This window comes from Myzus persicae, unplaced genomic scaffold, assembly GCF_001856785.1.
Source record: "Myzus persicae strain clone G006 unplaced genomic scaffold, MPER_G0061.0, whole genome shotgun sequence".
NCBI lineage: Eukaryota > Metazoa > Arthropoda > Insecta > Hemiptera > Aphididae > Myzus > Myzus persicae.
This window is the reverse complement of record NW_019103917.1, coordinates 1-21,028: the sequence shown is the minus strand read 5'-3', so window position 1 is coordinate 21,028 and position 21,028 is coordinate 1. Positions and strand designations below refer to the sequence as shown.

General features: G+C 27.5%; 3 protein-coding genes across 3 annotated transcripts; all 3 read left to right on the top strand.

The window, feature by feature from the left end:
- Positions 1–2,463: 2,463 nt before the first annotated feature.
- LOC111036300 (E3 SUMO-protein ligase KIAA1586-like) lies at positions 2,464–7,799 on the top strand. The gene is made up of 8 exons (XM_022318292.1): positions 2,464–2,499; positions 3,116–3,217; positions 3,280–3,372; positions 3,799–4,170; positions 4,366–4,767; positions 4,882–5,500; positions 5,594–5,748; positions 7,767–7,799. The coding sequence occupies exons 1-8, from the start codon at positions 2,464–2,466 to the stop codon at positions 7,797–7,799; spliced, it is 1,812 nt and encodes a 603-aa protein (XP_022173984.1).
- A 958-nt stretch (positions 7,800–8,757) lies between these two features.
- On the top strand, positions 8,758–17,658 carry LOC111036309 (PAX-interacting protein 1-like). Its single transcript, XM_022318303.1, has 14 exons — positions 8,758–8,873; positions 8,948–9,076; positions 10,162–10,341; positions 10,443–10,568; positions 10,647–10,749; positions 11,946–12,027; positions 12,949–13,148; positions 13,222–13,331; positions 13,940–14,086; positions 14,429–14,613; positions 15,141–15,400; positions 15,461–15,629; positions 17,185–17,487; positions 17,554–17,658. Exons 1-14 carry the CDS (start codon positions 8,758–8,760, stop codon positions 17,643–17,645), a joined length of 2,202 nt encoding a protein of 733 aa, XP_022173995.1. The 3' UTR covers positions 17,646–17,658.
- A 1,766-nt stretch (positions 17,659–19,424) lies between these two features.
- Positions 19,425–20,153, top strand: LOC111036312. Its single transcript, XM_022318307.1, has one exon. It carries the CDS (start codon positions 19,425–19,427, stop codon positions 20,151–20,153), a length of 729 nt encoding a protein of 242 aa, XP_022173999.1.
- Positions 20,154–21,028: the final 875 nt, after the last annotated feature.

The window sequence follows — 21,028 nt, the reverse complement described above, 5'->3', positions numbered from 1 at the left end:
TACAAACTGTAAATTTATGCTTTTGGTAAGATTAAAGATGTATAAAAGGATTATAATATGAATATTATCTTGTATAATTGAATTTTGAAATTAATTTACAGTTCATTAATTATATTGCCAGCACAACTGGACACACTTTAACTTGAAACCCTAGCACGCTGAATGTATAAATATTTTTTACCAATTATGGCTAAAAGTTGGAAACTAATTTTGATGCACTTTTCATCGCTTTAAAGGATCTGGATCTTAATTTATAGAATTGATGCATAAATATTGAATTTGACACAGTTGAGATTAAGATGTGAGTTGACTGTTCAAAACCTAAGCAAATGAGGATAACTTTAAACAGTAATTTACATTGATGAACTTTAACTGAGTCATATTCATGGCATTATAATTATCTTTTTGAAAATAGTATATTTAAGAAAATTAATATTATATAAATAAGTAATTAACTAGTTATAGGTAGTATTTACCAATATCGTAATTTACCAAATTGAAATTTAGTGGAGAAGCACATAACTGTTTACCACTTCTAAACAGCAATTCATCAAAACTTCCACGACCTATAGTATAAATTAATTTTAATTATGCATAGGTAAATTCATATTCTTTTAGTAGATTTTAGTAACATAATCGCTGATAAATATAAATAATCATTTAAACAATTTAATACAATTTTTATAAATACTTTGATTGAGATTTTGAGGCACATACAATTTGTCTTGACCACTATCATAAATATCTGTACTTTCGCTGGAATCTAGATTATTAAACAAATCAAGTACAAATTGCAATTCTAGTCAATATTAGGATTTATATTAGAATTTTGTTTTAAACTTTTTACTTGCTAAACATAAATCGTATACAGAAATTAACTTTTACTAATTAAAAATATTGATTAGAACAAAAGTTACCTATTTAATTGTCAGGTTTTTCTGTTCCGCCTTGTATTATATTTAATACAAGATTTTAAAAATTGTTTGATGGTGTTTTATTCAATTATTGTTCTAAATTAGTTTTATTTTTATATAAACTATAAAGGCAATTGGTTCAAGTTTGGTTTGATCAATAAAACTGTAACAAAAAAAATTGTTTTTGTATTTTAAGAAATTACAATTGTATTAGTTTTTATTCAAAACAATTTTTGGGTACCTACCCAATACCTTGAGTAGTTAATTACCTATATAATTAATAATATTACTGAAAACCACTCTACCAAAAGGTAAGTATATAGTTTAAGTTCAATAGAAACTAAAATAAATTTATGAAAATAAATTTACAAGTAACAAGTTACAGTAAGTAATAAAAATATAATGACGTTGATCAATATTTTAAGTATATTGTACGTGGTATAATTCGTGATTGGTGCTCAGTAGACGGACTAAGTAGTAAGTACTACTAGTGCTATAGTTCACCAATACACCGTTTTGAGACGTGTTATTACGCCTCGTTTCGCCACCTGAGTAGGTAACCGTGGTCGTAATTTTCTCCCACCGAAGCCGCCAAGGTAATTCCCCGTGAACACGAAATGGAAAGTGGATGAGTTGACCGGTTAGCACTACAACGCAAGCTGTGGTCGCCGTGATTCAAAATTGCATTTAAATTATTCATTAAAAAGTCTGCACTTTCCTTTAATAACTTTATTCCTAACCGAAAGATTTCGATGATTTTTGTAAAATTATCACTCACATAATTTGTCTGATTTTTCCAATCTATTAAGTATTAATTGATTCGGTAGATGCAGTGGTGTATTGGGGCGTATACGGGGGTATACGGCGTATACCCACTTCTCTAGTTTTTTTTTATAGCGTATACTCTCTAAATGTACGATGGTACGGGTGTATACGGCCGTATGGCCCCGTATGGCTGTATGCCTAATGAGTAGTGGAATGTTCAGTGACAAAAAAATAAATATTTTATAGGCTATAATATTATTTGTAATTTTTAATTCTCAGATAGGACATAGTACTATAATAGATATCAGGCGATAAACAAAACAATATTTTAAGAACCAAAGACTTAACCAAAAATAAAAATACCCAATATCGGATGTCTATTTTTAACTTGTCATGTTCGTAGTAATGTATTCTGTGTAATAATAAGTGTGTGTGTGAGTGGGTATGATTATAATAATATACAATATATTACTATACCTATATTATTTTATAACCTTCGTTTCTAGACCATGACCATTGATAAGAATGTCTCTAAAAATAATTTATAATGTTTCAATTTTAGAATAATAATTATTATCGTCTAAAATCACTCTCCATTCTTATTATGACGTGTTCTTTAGTAAAAGTGATAAACCAGTGATGATATATTATAATATTATTTTCATTTTTATTTCAATTACAATTTATTAGCACTTTAGCAGAGCCAAGTTGTTATTATTAAACACTAGAAGCTGCTACTGACTACTGAGAAATATTTAATCATAATTCGTAAACGTTGTTTATAATGGACAGATTTGTAATTAGAGTACCAAACTCCAAGGTAAGTGTTTTATGTTTTTTATGCAAACATTATGACATAGGTATTTTATATCATTATTATTAAGATCTAACTAATTATAATTTATTAACTTGAAGCATTACAATAGCATTAAACAAAATTGTAACCGTGTGGGAATAATATCGACCTCCATACTTATCTCATTATATTAAAGCTTTCTTTAATCAGCAACTGAGTCAAATTTTGAAATTATTCCTATTAACCACACTGTCCACACTCTTGAAGTTTTCATAACTTAGATTTTTTTCATTCCGATTGATTGAAAATATAGAAAATAATACATTTTGTGTATTTAAAATAAGATTATGATGTTAGATTAAACATTAATTTAATTTATTTAGTTATTACTTATTACTATTTAAGTGTCCAGTGGATTTTATAATAGTAGGTATTATGTTTTAATTTTAATATTTCAATGAAATAAATAATAGTTCATAGGGTAGTTGCAGTTTTTAACACTTAAATTATGTATCTTAAATTGCTATAACAATTATTATTTTATTATTGGTATAAACTAAACATTTTTTATGCATGATTAATTTTATAAGCAAAATGAATTCAATTTTCCTTTTTTTATTCTCATTTGTATATTTTGTAGGATTCCCAGAATACTATTGACAATTTTAAGCAAGTGTCCACAGAAAATAATGTTGTGACATCCAAGTCAGATTTACAACCGCCGAAAAAAAAAAAAAAAATGGTAGGTACCTAAATTGCTTTTATTTAATTTTGTTAAATTAATAAAAAAAACTATTTCATTAGGTAATTGAATCTCAAATAAAAACTAAGAAGAATACATCTTTTGACATGGAAGTGCCATCAAGTGATTTTGATAACAATCCAGAAGTGCCTCAGGTAAAATAATATTTTAACCACCTAACAGGATATTACTACTTATATTTTATATATTTATTCCATTTTTATGATAAACTAGCCATATTACCTTGCTCTAGAAAACCATAATATTTAAATAAAAAATAATTTATATAATTAACTTCTAAAATACCAAGATATTAACCAGGAAAATATATAGCACATAATACATTTAAACAAATATGAATAATTTTAAATTTAAGTTATGATTTATCCTTTTGAAATCAAAAATGAGATTCTATTATTATTTGTTTATTTTTGCAATAGCTTAATAACTATACCTAGTCATTTACTATTTAAAGAAATAAAACAATCAATATTATGAGAATTATTTCAAAATACCATTCAAAGTTAATGTAATCCAAAAGGTCAAATAAAAACATTTTTCATTTTTTTTTTTTTTTACAGATAAATATAACACAAATGACCAATAATGATTCAGAAATTGTTAAAATTTTATGGCCTTCAGATTGGTCTGCTGAACAATGGGCAGAAAAAAAACAAAAATATACTTGGCTTTATTGTCAAAATGGACTTTTGGGGTGTACAACTTGTTCTGAAGTTAGTAATTTTAAAACATTTAAGAGTCAAGATTTTGAAATTTCCAAAGAATGGTCATCGTGTCAAATTAATGGTGGTAATAGCATTAAAAAAGAAACAAGACTTGCTAGCCTTCGGAATAAAATAAAAAGACATACTTCATCCAAAGCGCATAAGACAGCTTTTCATTTTATAATGCAGAAAGAAGAAAATGTTCTTTCTAAACAATTTGAAAAATCGGCATATGTTAAAAATCAATCAACTACATTAATTTTTCGTACTGCATATTATATTGCTAAATTTAACAGACCATTTAATGACCATTTTAATCTTTTGCAACTACAACAACTGAATGGGATAAAAATTGGTACTACACTTCATTCAAGGTTTTCTTCAACTAATATTGTTAACCATATATCTTTTAAAATGAAACAGAAAATTGTTACTAATATTATTGAGACTGGAGCCAAATTATCAGTTTTAATTGATGAATCTACTACCGTTAGTGCAGTTTGTGGTATGGTTGTTTTTATTAAAGCTTCCATTTCTTGTGATGATCCTATTTTTATTTTCTTAGACCTTGTTGAGCTTGTTAGTCAAACAGCTGAAAACATTGTGAATCAACTTATTGAGTGTTTAAAAGAGTCTGGTTTTAATGATCATTACTTAATAAATAACTGGATATCATTTGTAAGCGATGGTGCTAGCGTATTGTTAGGGAAAAAAAACGGTGTAGCGAAACGTTTACAAGAAAGATATCCATTAATTTTCAGTTTACACTGTATGAATCATAGATTAGAGCTGGCAGTAGGCGATTCAGTTAAAGATGTTAATGCTGTAAATCATTTCAAATCATTTATGGATTCATTATATGTTCTATATAATGCATCGCCAAAGAATCAAAATGAACTAAAAAATATTTGTAACGAATTAGATACTATTTTTTTAAAGGTTGGACGTGTATTGGACGTCCGCTGGGTGGCTAGTAGCTTAAGAGCAGTTAAAGTTGTATGGAAAATGTTTGAAGCTTTATGTAACCATTTTTCAAGTGCATCGTCTGACATAAATAGGGATGGTAAAACAAGAGCCAAATACAGTGGACTAAGAAAAAGGCTAGCTAGTCCTGAATTTCTATTAGATCTTGGTTTAATGTGTGATTGTCTTAATGAATTATCCGTCTTGTCAAACATACTCCAGAAGCGTTCTGTAACTTTAATTCAAGCTCAACAACATATAAATAGGAGTGTAAGAGTTTTGGTTTCATTTAAAGAATTAAAAGGTGAATACATGACTAAAGCAACAGTCGCAGTAAATGACATGTCTTTTAAAAATATTAAATTAGAAAAGAACTCTAAATTAGTTAACATCAATCATAATCAATTTCTTACCAGTCTTGTTGATAACTTAAAATCTAGGCTCTTGGATAAAGAACAAGATATTTCAGTAATTCAGGATATGCAAATCATGGATACAACAGAGTGGCCGGATGACTACAACATACGTTATGGCGAAGATAAAATTAACCGATTATGCAAACGTTTTCAACTTAATAAGAATGATGCTATTAATGGCTTAAGACAAAAAATTGATGATCAAAATATTTCATTTAAAAATGTTATGCCTGAATTTTATAACTTTATAAACACCTTTCCTTGCTCAACAGCAGAGTGCGAACGAGGGTTTAGTTTGATGAACAATATATGCACAAAGTTACGTTCTAGGCTAACTATTCAACATATGGTCAGTCTTATGTTTATTAATATCAATGGACCCCCACTAGAACAATGGGAACCAGAAACTTATGTCAGTAGTTGGTTGGTAAATCATAAAACTGCTGATGACACTAGAACCAAAAAAAATATCATTAAGGAACCAGAAACCTCAGAAGAAAAAAAAAGTTTATGGAAAATACTTTAGAGTTTAGATTATAATAATTGATAATAGTTATTAAAATAACTATGGTATTATGTATTATTACAGGATTATCAACCCCAAGTACCCATGATAATTTTAATATTAATTTTAAGTATTAAATATTTTATATTTAACTAATAAATGAGTAAATACTCTGAAATGTTTTAAGATATTTACTGATTATTTAGAGAAAAATCAATTCAGATACAAATACAAGATACAATATTCAGATACAATATTGTAGTGTGCCTTCAAAATATATTGTAAACTAAATAGGTTATCAACAATGTCAATATTATATCAACCAAAAATCAGTTTAATCATTTAAAGGGTTTTACTACCTAGGCACTTTATATCACTTTATGTTTCTATGTTATTTTTCTGAATTTAAGTTTCTAAAAATAGAAAGTTTCATCAATGTGTGACTACTTCCATTTCAGATTTTTCATGATTTTGGTTTGGAAAATAAGTAAAAACTAAAATAATTATCTACAATAGATTACTTTCAAAAGTATTAAGTACGCAAGTATGCGATATGTAATAAAAAATGCTGCAAAAAAAAAAATATTTTAAATGAAGTGAGGAAATTTATTTTTTGACCCAATGCTATCACTTATCACCTACTTACATGTTAAAAACAGTAGTATCCAAGGTCGTACTTAGAACAAATTTCAGGGGGAGAGGAGGTTGTACAAATCTTAGTAGGTGGTGAAAAAAAAATGATGTTAAATTTCTAAGTTTGGGTAATGCGAGAAAAATTCGTGGGGGCACCCCCCCCCCCCCCCCCCCCGGACCGACCGAACCTTTCGTATACCCACGAATAATTTTAGCAATACATCACTGGGTAGATGAATAGTTAAGTAAAGCAAATTTATACATTTATCTAAAATGTTTTATTTTTTTATTATAATGATAAGCTGTAAGCTTAAAAAAATATATTTTAATCTCATTAGACATAATTAAAATGTATATATGCCTATACTCCCTAAAACGTTAAATTCTACAGATTTTGATTAAGTGATTAATGCTAAAGCATTACTACTTTCACCTGTCACGATAAACTAAATTGACCCAAAAACGAATACACATAAATGTAACTCCTTCTAAGACAGAAAAACTAAAATTACTTTAACAGCAAACAAGTGTTTCTGTAAATTCTATAAAATATAAATTACTGCTAGAGCGTGGTACGAGGGGAGGACCCTACAATAAGATCATTAATCACTTGTGTATAATGGATTATGAATTAAATAAGCCTGAATTAGGTTATGATAAGATATCACTTTGCAATTATTGTTTACAAATATTGTGTTATGGTACATTGGAATCTGAAATGTAAGTGGTTTGGGAAACACTGAACTTCTTATCAATAGCTGTAGGATTATTTTTCGTGTAAATATCGTTGCTAACTTGTCACCTCAGTCATTGTGATATGTGTAATGTTTTGTGACACGAAGTCAATGAGTAAGCTGTCGATTCATAGTTAATAGCATGCAGTTGTTGCACACGCTTTCTTTAATAAATGAATTTAATAAAAGAACATAATAACTTAATGTCATGTGTGTGTCGCACAAGTCACTGAAACATAATACACCATTGGTAATACACAAACAATAGATATATACAGGTTCAAGACTTCATGAAACAAACACTATACTATTCATGTTGTTAAATTAACTTGAGTAAGTATAGCTAAAGTATACATTTTACTATTCATAAATTTGATTCATAACGTCAATCATAGTATAATGATGTATAGGTCTAAATTATTAATTATGTGTTGATAAGACAGCAGCCATTGAGAATAATAATTATTTACAAGGTAACTGTTTAGTTTGTTTTATATATTTCTAATCTTATTATATAAGCATGAGCACCCCCTATTTCTTTTAATTAATGAATTAATCAATTTCTGATTTTAGGAATTTTTAAATATACCCAGACCATCTGTTTAAACTCTTAATTTTTTTTGGACTGCTTGGTGTACTGTAAGCAACTATTTTTTCAAATGAGAACCCCCGTATTCTGTTTGGTGTGTAAGCATTGATCTATTATAAATCAATGATAGCAAATCAGCTAGTATCAGAATCGAAATTAGAATGAGTAGTTTTTGAGTCACTTAACTTTGTGCTCTGAGGATATTAGATCCATGAAAATGGGTTTTCATTTGAAAAACAAAAGTTAGTATTATCACAGGACATTTCATGAGTAATACAAAAAAATTCTTGAATTTGAAAAATTGATAAGAGTATATTTGAAAATTACAATGATCAGAATTTGTTGTTTAACAACTTGATGGATAATTCAATTTGGTGCTACCGTTGTTTATCAGTAATTATCCACAACTAGTTTCCCCATCCATCAGAGTAGAGGTTTATTTGATTGATATTTTATTTAGATTACATTGTTTGAATCATTTTCGGTTATTTTATTAAAATAAGCATAGGTGATAATTTCAAAAGGGTAAGTGGATGTCACTCTGCTGTTCAACAGGTCACTGTAATGTATAGTGTTAAATTTGAATTGACAAGTAAATTATTAAAAATATTTATTTTATTTAATTTTTAACAGATAATTTAAAGTTATTATCAATATTAAGACAAAATAACAAGTTATTGGTAAAAGGTTTACACTATAGCACTGAGACTGGACTTTCATTACTACCTAGGTACAATAATAATGTCTTCAATATTGATTCATAGTTACTACCGAGGAGCAGATACGTACTACATACATGTAGACCAATTAGAAGAATTATAATCATTATTCATTATATTGTACATATTTTATATTAATAGTATGTTTGAAAATTATTAGAATAATTCTAAGAAAAATCATTTAACATTTTTTTTTTTGTGAACTAGTTAATATGTTATATTAAACTGTATTAATTATTATTTTTTTCCTAGAAAAATGTTTACCTGTGTTATATGTAATGAGATATTTATTGGAATTCACCTCAACTCTGCTTATACAACACAGTGTGGCCATGTCTTTCATCATCAATGTATTATGAGATGGTTAGAAAGGTAAAATAATATATTATTTTAATTTAACTTGTTATAAACTTCTTGCTTAAAAAATTAATTTTTTTTGTCTAAAGATCACCTTCCTGCCCACATTGCCGTTCATCGGTATTAGAAAATAATGTCGTAAAATTATTTTTACAAGTTGATGATAATATTCGAATAACACGGATTAGAGAAACTGATGAAGAAATAAATACACTTAAGTAAATATTTTTAATTATTAATATTTGAAGTCACATACATCTAAGTAAGCCATAAGGAATATTGAATTATAAATCACGTGTTTAACTTTTATCATCATTTAATTAATTTTGAAATAATAGAACCTATTATTAAGATAATTGATACTTCTGTCTTATTTAATAAATAATTTTGAACATAAAATGTTATTTTTTAATATTTAATCTAGCATATAAAAGGAAAATAATGGATTTATTATTTTAAGTCGAATTTAAGTAAAACATTCTTAAACAAAACGATAACAAACTTTTGTATATTGAGGTTTACGGGATATAGGTCATAAAGATGTATTATTATTTTTTGTTTTAAGGAGATTTATGTCTTATATGAGGTCCGTTATAAGGTTTTACTGTATTGTCATACTTAATGTATTTGAATTTATGTTATTTTATAAAATACTTTGTAATATAAATAAATTCTTAATTTTCCAAATTTGAGTATTCAGTGTTCAGCACTAGGTAATCCAAATTATTATAAAACTTATTTTAAAAATATTAGGTCTTAACCATAACTCAAATAAAAAAAATACAAATATAATATGAATGCTTTTAAATTTAATTTGCTTCCAATAAATTGGAGCAGAGGTTCTCAGACTTTTTACTCTACAACCCATTTAGTAAAAAGTTCTAACTTTGGCGACCCACAACACATAAATTATACATTTTTTTTTTGCTGTTGTTTCATTGATGAACGCTGTTTGAAATAACTTTTAGTACTAGAACATTGTGGTGACAAGTTAATTATTTAGTTACATTTAAAATATGAGTATTTTATACATAAAATAAATGGTTATTTCAAAACCCACCAAAGATATAATTATTCCCACAGTTTAGAAATCTCTGTATTGGAGTATTATTTATTTATACAGATATCTGAAAATTAAAAGAACTAAGAATATTTAAATTTAAATAATTTATGATGTATATGTATTGCTATTAAGTATCAAAATGTATTTAAAAGTAATTTCTATTCATACTTCAATTCAATCTTAAATTACAAAAAACTAATATCATTCTAGTAAAATAAGCACAGATTTTTTAATTTTTAGGAAGCAACTAAAAATTTTAAAGGAGAAAGAAACCCAAAATTCTAGCTCAATTAAATGTCTTGAAGTTCAACTAAGAAAAAAAGAGATTGATTTAGCCTCAAGCAGAGAAAGTTTACGTTATTTTGAACAAGTAGCTGAAAAACAAAAAAAGGAAAATTCTGCACTAAATTTGTTGAAAGTGTAAGTAATCTTGCATAATATTATGCAATTTTTTTATTAACTAACTTCTATCATACATAACCAAGTTTTTTAATTGTATTTTATGTTTTAATTTATTTTAGAGAATACAATGCATCGGAAATTGAAAGAAAGAAATTGAAAGCTGAAAATTTACTTCTGAAATCAAAAATTAAATTTCGAAACTACGAACTTTACAATTTACAATCTTCAAATTCATCGTATATTGAGTAATGTATTTTTATTTGACATGCACTCATTAATTAAAACAGGACATAAATACTAATTTTATTTTATTTATCTATTAGTAAATTAAAATTGGAAATAGCTGATTTAAAATCAAAAATAGCGTATGTTCAAACCTACTATAATATAGAGGATATAAATATCGAACAACCAAGTACATCTAAGGTAATTAGTATTTCTTTTGTTAGTATAAGTATTCTTGTCTTTCATTTAATGCTAGTGGCTCTCAACCTTTTTTCCCCACAATTGTGTGTGTGTTTTTTTTAATTCAATGGCACCTTGTGGTTTATAATACGTGTAATAATTTATTAATTTATAGTATGATGGTATATTTTTGGTATGAACCCTTTATATTTTCAATAAGTTTGTGACTCATCGAAGGCCAGTTCAAGGTACCCTGGTTGAGACCACTGATCAAATATGATAAAAGCAGTAGTATAATAAATAATAATCTACAGTATATCAACAGTTTTCTCAACAAGATTTATCATAAAATATATAATACAAATCTTAGTTATTAAAGATGAGTGTTACAACAGTGGGCGGCTCTTACTTAAGCGTAGAAACAGAACACCATGTCTTTTGGTGCCTTTTCTGATTTCTATATTTTAAATGGTCAATATTATTTCATAAAAGATGTATATCTATTTTACATGTCATAGTTACTTACCTTTATAATTCAGACTTTCAGTAGAAAATCTTTTGAAAAAAATTGCCTTTTTTTAATGATTGAAAAATTGTAACTAAACATTGCAAAGACTTGTGCTGGATTTCAAATTTATAAATGTCTCAAAAAAAAAATTGTGGTAATATATTTATCATTTTATCATTGACCATTAATTCAAATAAATTTGCATTGAAGATGTTCTCGAAGAGGTATAATATATATTAATTTAAAACAATAAGAATATGTTATTTAAAAGTTAATGCAATAGAGTCAATTATTATTTTATTCACCATCGACTTTAACACCATCCTTTTGCCTCCTCGCATCCCCACTTTTTCCTATGTGATAGATACTCTAAACTCTGATACATGCTTTCAATAAGAGGCGGAGAACATAACATATCATAAAAAGTAGGGGATATGAATCAGAATGTTGCTGATATAACTATATTCTTTGTCGTGGTTTCAAATATTTAATTTCTTCAAAATGTAATTTTCAAACTAAGTGACATCCAGTTGAATGATTTTATGTTTCCTTTAACTTTAGGCACACCCAATATGATAAATTTTAAATGTTTTATTAATATATTTAATTTTAAACATAAACATTGTTATTCTTATAAAAAATTATACCATATTTAATTAAAATGTGTATGTGGTAAAATATTTAAAGGTATTTGTGTTTAAATTTCCAGATGAATATTGGAAACAAAAACGCTTTATCATTTCAAAATGAAAATAAAACCAGATATTATGGACCTGATTCTCAGTTGCACAGTAAGATATTTAATAACCATTCTCTGTAATAAAAATATAATGTTAATAAAAAAATAATCACAAATGTTATTATACTATGAGGTTAAGCGTTAATAACCCAAATGGGTGGAAAAATTAAAAAAAAAAAAATACACTTTCCATAATAAAATGTACATTATCAGTAGCAATACACCTCATTACTCAAATAATAATACAATGTATAGTGAAACCTGTATATAACAGTCAGTCACAAGACCATAAAAAGGGAAATATATCATATATAATAATTGTTATGGGTTTTATCAAAGTACCTATGTACTTAATTGCTATTGTGCTTCTACACATCATGCATGTATACTACTTACACTGTGTAATTATATTTGAGTGTGAACTAAAATTGTCCTCTGTGTTAAAAGTATGGAGGAGAAATATGTTTGTGTCTATTATATACAAGTTTAAATACGCTGTTATACCTTTTTGCTGGGAATTTATAATATTGTTTGTTGAGAGATGACCATTATATAACAGTGTCTGTTAAATCAGGTTTCACTATATTACAAAGAAATGTTATGTTATAAATTATGTTATATTGAATTATGTATTCATATGAACTTTACTCTCATAATAACAAATAAAATGATAAATAATACAATAGAGGTTGTCATATTATTTCTGTCATATGAAACTTCACCACTGTGTATGTTTAGTAATGTGGTGACAATATTTCTAATTGTGGTGCTAATAATAAAACAAAATAGCTTAAACATAATATATGATATCACATACCTAGCATCATAGCTAATTAATTTTTAGGGTCCACTTATTCTATGAGGTTAACAACGGTCACCACTTATGTTCATAGCAGAATACATACTTTCAAAACTTTTAATACCTTATAATTTCATATTTAATAAGTAATTTAATTTAATTTTTGATTTATAGCATTCAAAGAACAATTTCTATTAGGATGTGTATTTTTATTTGTTGATAACCAAATCCAACATGGAGATTTTAATGTATGCAATCATACAATTATATCCAAGGAGGATATTACTAAACATGGCGGATCAGTTGAACAGAATTATTCTGTTCATGTTACACATGTAATTTGTGTCACCCAAAAACACCATTTAGTTGAACTAGTAAAAATAATATTGATTTTTACATAAATATATAATTATTGATATATTCATTATTTCCTTATACTGTTTCCAGGGTATAAATGATGGTAAAAGATGCGTGACTTATTACTGGCTCATTGATATCTTTCTTAGAAAAACAATGATAGCCCCTTGGTTAGCTATTCACTTTCCCATACCCTACAGGTAATACAAATTAGATATGCATATTGTATAAAATAATAAAAATATAAATTGTGCAGTTAAAACTCAAAATGAAATCTAAAATTTTCCTAATTAAAACAAATGATATTTAGAAGAATTTTCGTTTTGTTATTATAGCATATATTTGTTTGAAACATGGCAAAATGTTTTCTTAAGGTTTTTGTTGTCATGGTTACTTCAGAAGAGTACTATGGTTTTTTTTCCAATTGAGAGTACTAAAAACTATTTCTTCTTATAATTAAACTTATAATAAATACTATTTAACTATTTATTTATATTTTCTAAACTTATTTCGTAGATTATTATAACTGTATCATTTTTATTCATCAATAAAAAATGAAATACTTGTACTTACTCAAGTTCAAAATTCTTTTGTCCCATATTTAAGAATGAATATAGGTAGTGTAACTGCATTGAAATATGAATTTAAAATCTTTATTTTTTTATTAATCTAATGTTATTTTAAAATTGATTAGTTATTCTTAGTTTGAAATAAGTTATTTATAGTAAATTAAAGGGAAAACCATAATTATTTAAGGAACGCTGATTGTGGGTCTAATAACTAAATTTGTCTTATTAATATTTTTTAGTATAGAGAATATGCCATGTCAAAATTTTCAATTCGCAATCGCTAATTTTGGTATAAATGAACGTCAAATAATTAAATCAATGATTGAACTAGTTGGTGGTTATGTAAACGATATTACTTGCAGAACTGATATTGTAGTTAGCCTGAAGTAAGACATTATCAATAAATATTAATATATTTAATAATTAAAATATATTATTATACAGTAAAACTTTCATGTTACGGTCATCTCTAAGTAAAGATAATTTTTGTTTTTATCTCATTAAATTGAAAAATATTATTAATAATCGTAAAAAATACATGAATATATTAAGTAACACATAAATTTGAAAAGTTATAACTTTTCAAAAAAATATTTAGATTTTAACAAGTAACTATTTAAAAATAATTTTTTTGTTTGTTAAAATTTATAATTTTTTAGTTAGCTAGTTTTTGTTATTTCAATAAAATGATAAATTGTTTAATTATATTTTTGTATTTTTGAATGTAGTACCAAAGGTGAACTTGTAGAAAAAGCTTTAACCCGTCATATACCAGTGGTTAATGTGCAATGGTTAAACGATATACTTCTTGGAGAAAAAATTTGTATAAAAGAACACGGATTATTAAAATTCAAACAATTTGATTTGTGTAATCCATTTTTAGTGAATTTCAACATGGTATCGTGTTTAATGGGTATGGTATCAATTAATTATGTTTTTTTGTATCATGTTCATTGTTTGGCAATAAACTTGACAGTTTTATAGTTGCTTACTTAATGTTCAATATTCACAATTCAAAATTAATATATTGTAAGAAATTAAGTAGATTTCACACAAAAATGTCTTGTCTCCCTTTTATGTATATCATTTCCTCTTTGAGTTCAGTCAAATCAATTTTATGTTGTTGTCTTTACCTAATTTTAAAATCGTATCTATGTTTGTTTGTCTAGTTTTATGATAATTGAAAATATTTTAGTTTAAAAATTCACCATACTAACTGATTAAAATGTCACAAAAAACCCATCTGACAAATACATGTTCTTACCTTTAAGTTTGATATTAGGTAAATTCACTCTTATATTTAAGCTGATACCTTAAATTTGGTATGTTGTATATATATAATTGCATTAAAATAAAATAATATAGAGACATATGGGTGGACATCCTCTTAAGAATAAAAAATTACTGTAAATTTTAATTAATATTAAAAAAACATTTTAGAGGCTTGGAAAACTCCTTTGATTTTATGTCAAAGTCAACAAGACATAACAAAACACACAGATTTTAATATAAATTCAGCTGGCCCTACAAAATGTAAAAGACAAAAAACAATGTCTATTGAAACTCAACAAAGGATAAATTCAAATGATGATGACATTGATGACGATGATGTTATCATTACTTATATAAAAAAATGTCCACTAAAACCATGTGTGGTGTTTAGTGGTTTTTCAACGGATGATGAAGAAATACTTAAAATGGTATTTTGTCATTTGATTTTTTTTTTCATTTTAAAATATTAAATTTGTTGTTATATTTAGATATTACATTTATTTGGTGGTAAATTAGCCAATCACTATGCTGAAGCAACTCATTTAGTCATGAAAAAACCTGTAACATCGATAGAGTTTTTTGGTTGTCTTTCAACTGTTAAATATGTTCTCAATGAACAATGGTTAAGAGATTCACATTCCAGTTTGATACTCCAAGGTAAATTTTTACTATCAATATTTTCAATAAATATATCAATAATTAAGTTTTGATTATTTCAAACTTTATCAGTTAATGGTTTGCTTTGTATAAATAACTTTGATATTTTTAAGTACCTATTCCCTAAATCTGTCATCTCATCTTATTTGGATAAGCTGGTAAGTGTTTAAAATTTGTAAGCCAATTTAAATAGACACTACCAAGTACCAGTACCCTACAATAGATTTCAAGTATTTCAAAATATAATGTTTGTTACTTTTTACTTAAAGGTTATTATATTATATTCTTAAACAAAATAAAAGATAACCTACCATATGAAAATGTTTAGTATATATTATAACTACTATAGTTAAACATATTATAGTGAGAGCCCTTCATCAATAATAAAATAGAATCATATTCCTGTATAGGGGTAGCTTAGCCCCCTCCCCCCAGTTTGAATATTAGCCCCCCATAATAATTGTTATCCATTTCATTCAGTATAAGTACCACTGTACTTATCATATTAAATTTGACGTGGCGAATGACAATTAAAATAACAACTAACATTATCACTTTCGTAATTTTTTGTCATAATCGTGTTTCATATAAATCAGAACTTACTTAAAAATACCATTTTATATTCTGAGTAGAGCAAGTTAATATTTTCGGGAGGTAACAATTGAAAATGTTCAGTTATTTTTTAATAATGAAAATGAAAAATAAAAAAATAAGGAAATGCAGGATATTCTATGCAATACCATATTTTTAACTAAATTTATTTTGTTTTTTTGGTGTATTGGTAACTAAAAACAGTAAACTATAGATTGTACCTTGACGCCTATCTGAAATGTTTACTAAATTGTTTTATGCTTTTTGAGCTGTCTTAGACATTTTTGATTTTATAGTTTTTTTGTATTTTATATCTCGGATATTATTGCTTAGTGAAGATATTGGAAAATTGAATATTATGTTGTTGCTCATAAGTTGTTCACATAATACATTTAAAAAAAAAATATTGAAAAATATAGTCACAATATTTTATTTATAAGCGTATACGTAAGGTTAGAATTGTTATAAAATTCAAAAATGTTACCAAAATTTAAAAAAAATGTTTGAAGTTGAAAATATATGAAAAAATGTATTTTTATATCCGAGATTTGAAAAATCAATACAAGATCCCTCATAAGTTTTTCTAATTTAATAGTAATAATAATTTTTTTAAATTTTTTGTAATAATTATGTTTTTAAAATGCCTTAAGAAAAAACATTTTATTATTTATTGGTTGAAATTTTTTTAAATGTAGAGAACATTTTTTTCTATTGATTGAGCTCTAGTATTATTTTATCCTAGTGGGATAAATATTTTTTTATATTAATGGCCATAATTAAATGTATGACTCAAAATTTGAATTATTTTGGAATGTGTGTTATTTTATTATTAAATGTATGAAGTTCCGATCCCTGGTTATAACTAATGACTAATGAATGACTAATGAATGTAATATGTATAATTTGTGCTAAAATTTCAAATATTAATATTTTTCTTGATGTTCATATTCAAACTTAATTTCAGATGAAAAAGAATATTTTATACAAAATATACAACATCAATTGTTTGGGTTATATAATATAACTACAATTCTTGCAAACAATAAGCGTCATCTACTATTTAGATATTTATCATTCTTTGTTACTCCTGGAATTAAATATCCACCCTCTTCTTTTTTTGAGCAAATCATTTTTTCTGCTGGTGGTACAATTGAAAGAACAAGAAGATCTTTGGAGTCAATCCATGGTTTGGCACCTAATTCCTATTTCATTATTTCATGTCAAGAAGATCACTATTTGTACAAGGACTTGTTGGGTATTTCTAATGGTATTGTAATTAAAACATAGTTTATTTTTTGAGAAAACTAATGAATTATAAATTACATTCTTTTAGTTGTTTATTCTCCTGAATTCATTACATGTTCATTCCTCGCGCAGCAAGTTCAACTACAAAAATATTTACTGGAAATAACTGCTCAAGACTAAATATTAAAATACTTTTATTGTGTAATAAAATTTTAAATTTAAATTAATTATAGTTAATAGTATTTGAGAATAATTCATGTGTACAAATATGTATTGCCATTTTATTTAAACGCTGCATAGATAAATTCCAATTATACAGTATAATTGTACAATAAAGGCGCAACTGTAATGATAACTTATAACAGGTATTTTTAATGGATATTAAAAAATTATAAATATTATTGGCTCGTGAGTTATATGTAGTGTTGCACAGACTTACTGTTATTATATTTATTTTAACTGAAATATACGTACATAATGTATAAAATATTGAAGTTAGTGTTTCCATTTTTTATTTTTTATTATATAAAATTACTTAACACTTCTTAAATAATTAAAATAATAATATACAAACAATGTACAATGTAATTTTGAAGTTTGACTCGTTTTTCGGAGGGACTGTGTTCGTTTTTGTCACCTATTTTTTCCTCTGATCTTAATCCACCGAAAACAATTTTGTATTGTCTAGACATTTACTTTCTTGCACTCTCCCTTTGCTAGATAAAGAGCATCAAGAATGTCTACTTTTTATATCGTTAGCTCGCAAGGTTCAAGATGCATCATGTTCGAACGCGGCTGATTTTCCCGTCGAATCGTTTATATGGCCTAGGCTTTATAAGTCTGCGCGATCGGTGTGGAGTGTTCGCGACAATTCATCCCCCCTCTACGCACTCGCGGCCGCCGATGTTCATTGTAACCGGCGTCCGTTCATAGTTTTGTTGTCTTTTTCCAGCGGTCAAGCGAGACGCAACGTCCCGTCCGCTTGCCGCCACCGCCGCCACAACCTTGTGTGATCAGGAGAATCTGTTTGTTGTGATCGTGTGCCGTCTTGTACCAATTATCGTAAGTCCCGAGGTAGTCTATAGACTTATTTTGGCCGAGCTGCCCATACACCAATTATTGTACCAGTGTACCTGTTGCGTATCGCATATCGCATCGTATATGTGTTTTGTGTACTTATATATAAATATCTATAGACTATAATGTCGATTATTGTTATTATTATACTGCGATAAGATTGTGGTCGTCCGCCCGATCTTCGTCCGTACATCATAGTATTGTACATTAAAATTGTGTTAGTCGTTTGTGGTCTACGTGACTTTGAGGTCTGTGCTGACCTCACGCGAAAATTATAATAATTATCATTTAAAAATGTAATTGACGAAATAAATAGATAGCATTTAAAATACACAAATTACGACTCAATTATTATTCCAACAATATACAGTCCACTTAAATCGAAGTTATTAAGAAATTGTCAGTGTTTCACGCAACATTTGGTCCATTCGTCCGGATTTGAACTAGCACCGAAGCACGTGATCGATCAACGAAAAAATCATTCAAAAAGAAAGTGCTAGCTGTTGCTGTACACAAAGTCTACGCGTAAGGTTAGCAAACCAGCCCACCAACCACCATCGAAGGAATCAAGTTATCAAGGTAAGATAGTCACTTTTTATATTTTTCCTTTTTTCCGTATTATTTAAAAGTGTTCCTGTCTTGTCACTTAAATAAACAAGGTAATTCCCAGTCAGACTAGTGAGTCAAGTACAGTCGCGATATCAAAGTAATAAATATTACGGCATCTTTGTCGAAACTTTAACCCATGTTCAGATAACATCGTATTAGCCAATAGGTACAATATAATATAACCTTAGTTATCTACACGGAAATATATCGAATAGCATAGTATAAACATTTTATTATTTGACGATCATTAGCATCGTCATCGTATAAAGTAAAATGGAAGGTACAGCGCGACGCGGTCAAATAAGGGCAATAGTAACACGATTTCAAAATTTCATAAGATCACCCGAATGTAATCTAAAACAAATACCTCTGCGACAGGTCAAATTAGAAGAAGCTTGGCAAAGTTTTAAATTAGTCCAAACAACGATGGAAGAATTAGAAATAAGCAACAATACAAATACAGATCATTCGCAATATAGGATCGATTTCGAAAATTTATTTTTTGAGACAGTTGCTGAGGCTGAACAAAAACTTAGCTCCACTAGGTCGAACCAGAATGACACCACTGTCCGAAGTTCCGATCGTGGAGAGAGCATTAATTCGACATCATCGATTATAAAATTGGCAGCGTTAAATATACCGGTGTTTAATGGTAGTTATAATGATTGGGTATCATTCAAAGACATTTTTAAGGCATTGATTCATACAAATAGTAATTTAACATCAATTCAAAAATTGTTCTATTTACGGTCTTCTATAACCGGCGAAGCGGCAAATTGCATAAAAAATTTTGAAACAACGGCCATAAATCACGAGCACGCTTGGAAGACATTGACCACGCGTTACCAAAATGAAAAATTATTAATTCAATGTCATGTCAAAGATATATGCGAATTAAACGCAATTGAAACAAATTCGTCGGATAGTTTACGCCTGTTCTCAGACACACTACGTAGTCATATTTCGGCCCTTGAAGCATTAAAGCAGCGACCAAGCGAATAGGGCCCATTACTCATACACATAATATGCACAAAACTAGACTCAAACTCGCTAACTGAATGGGAGGTAAAATCACCAAAAACCGAAATTGCTAAGATCGAAGATTTAATGATATTTTTAGACGAACGTTCGCAAATCTTATAAGCCGTAGAATCATCTAAAAACCTAATGAATACCACATCGGAAATTAATAACAGCACAGGTAAAAAGAATAATTATAATAAACAACGTACACCTTCTACAGTGCTCACTACTACCACGGATGTAACCTGTTTTATATGCAACTTAAAACACACCATATACAAATGTCCCACGTTTTTAGCACTATCAATAAACGATCGCATGAAGAAAGTAAATGAACTCAAATTATGTAAATTATGCCTGCGTAAACATGATTTAAAAAAAAGATGTTTGTCACGAAATTGTTTTAAATGTAGCAAAGCACACAATACCCTGTTACATATCTTCCAAAATAAAATTAACAATGATGAAAAAACGGAAACAGATGAGAAAACAAACCGTTCACCGATCCAAACTGACGCTAACGCGTCAATAAGCTCGCATGCGCATAGCACCAATTATGAACAGATACTTTTAGCAACCGCGATCGTTCGAGCATTTGGAGAAAATCAAAAATCATCATTTTGTCGCGCATTATTAGACTCGGGTTCGCAAAGCAATTTCATTACAGAGGAATTGGTTCAAAGTTTAAAATTACGAAGATCGGGTTAGCCTTAGGTTATCTATCCACTATCTTATCGCAGTATAATAATAACAATAATCGACATTATAGTCTATAGATATTTATATATAAGTACACAAAACATATATACGATGCGATATGCGATACGCAACCAGCGTTGGTAAAAAACATGTTT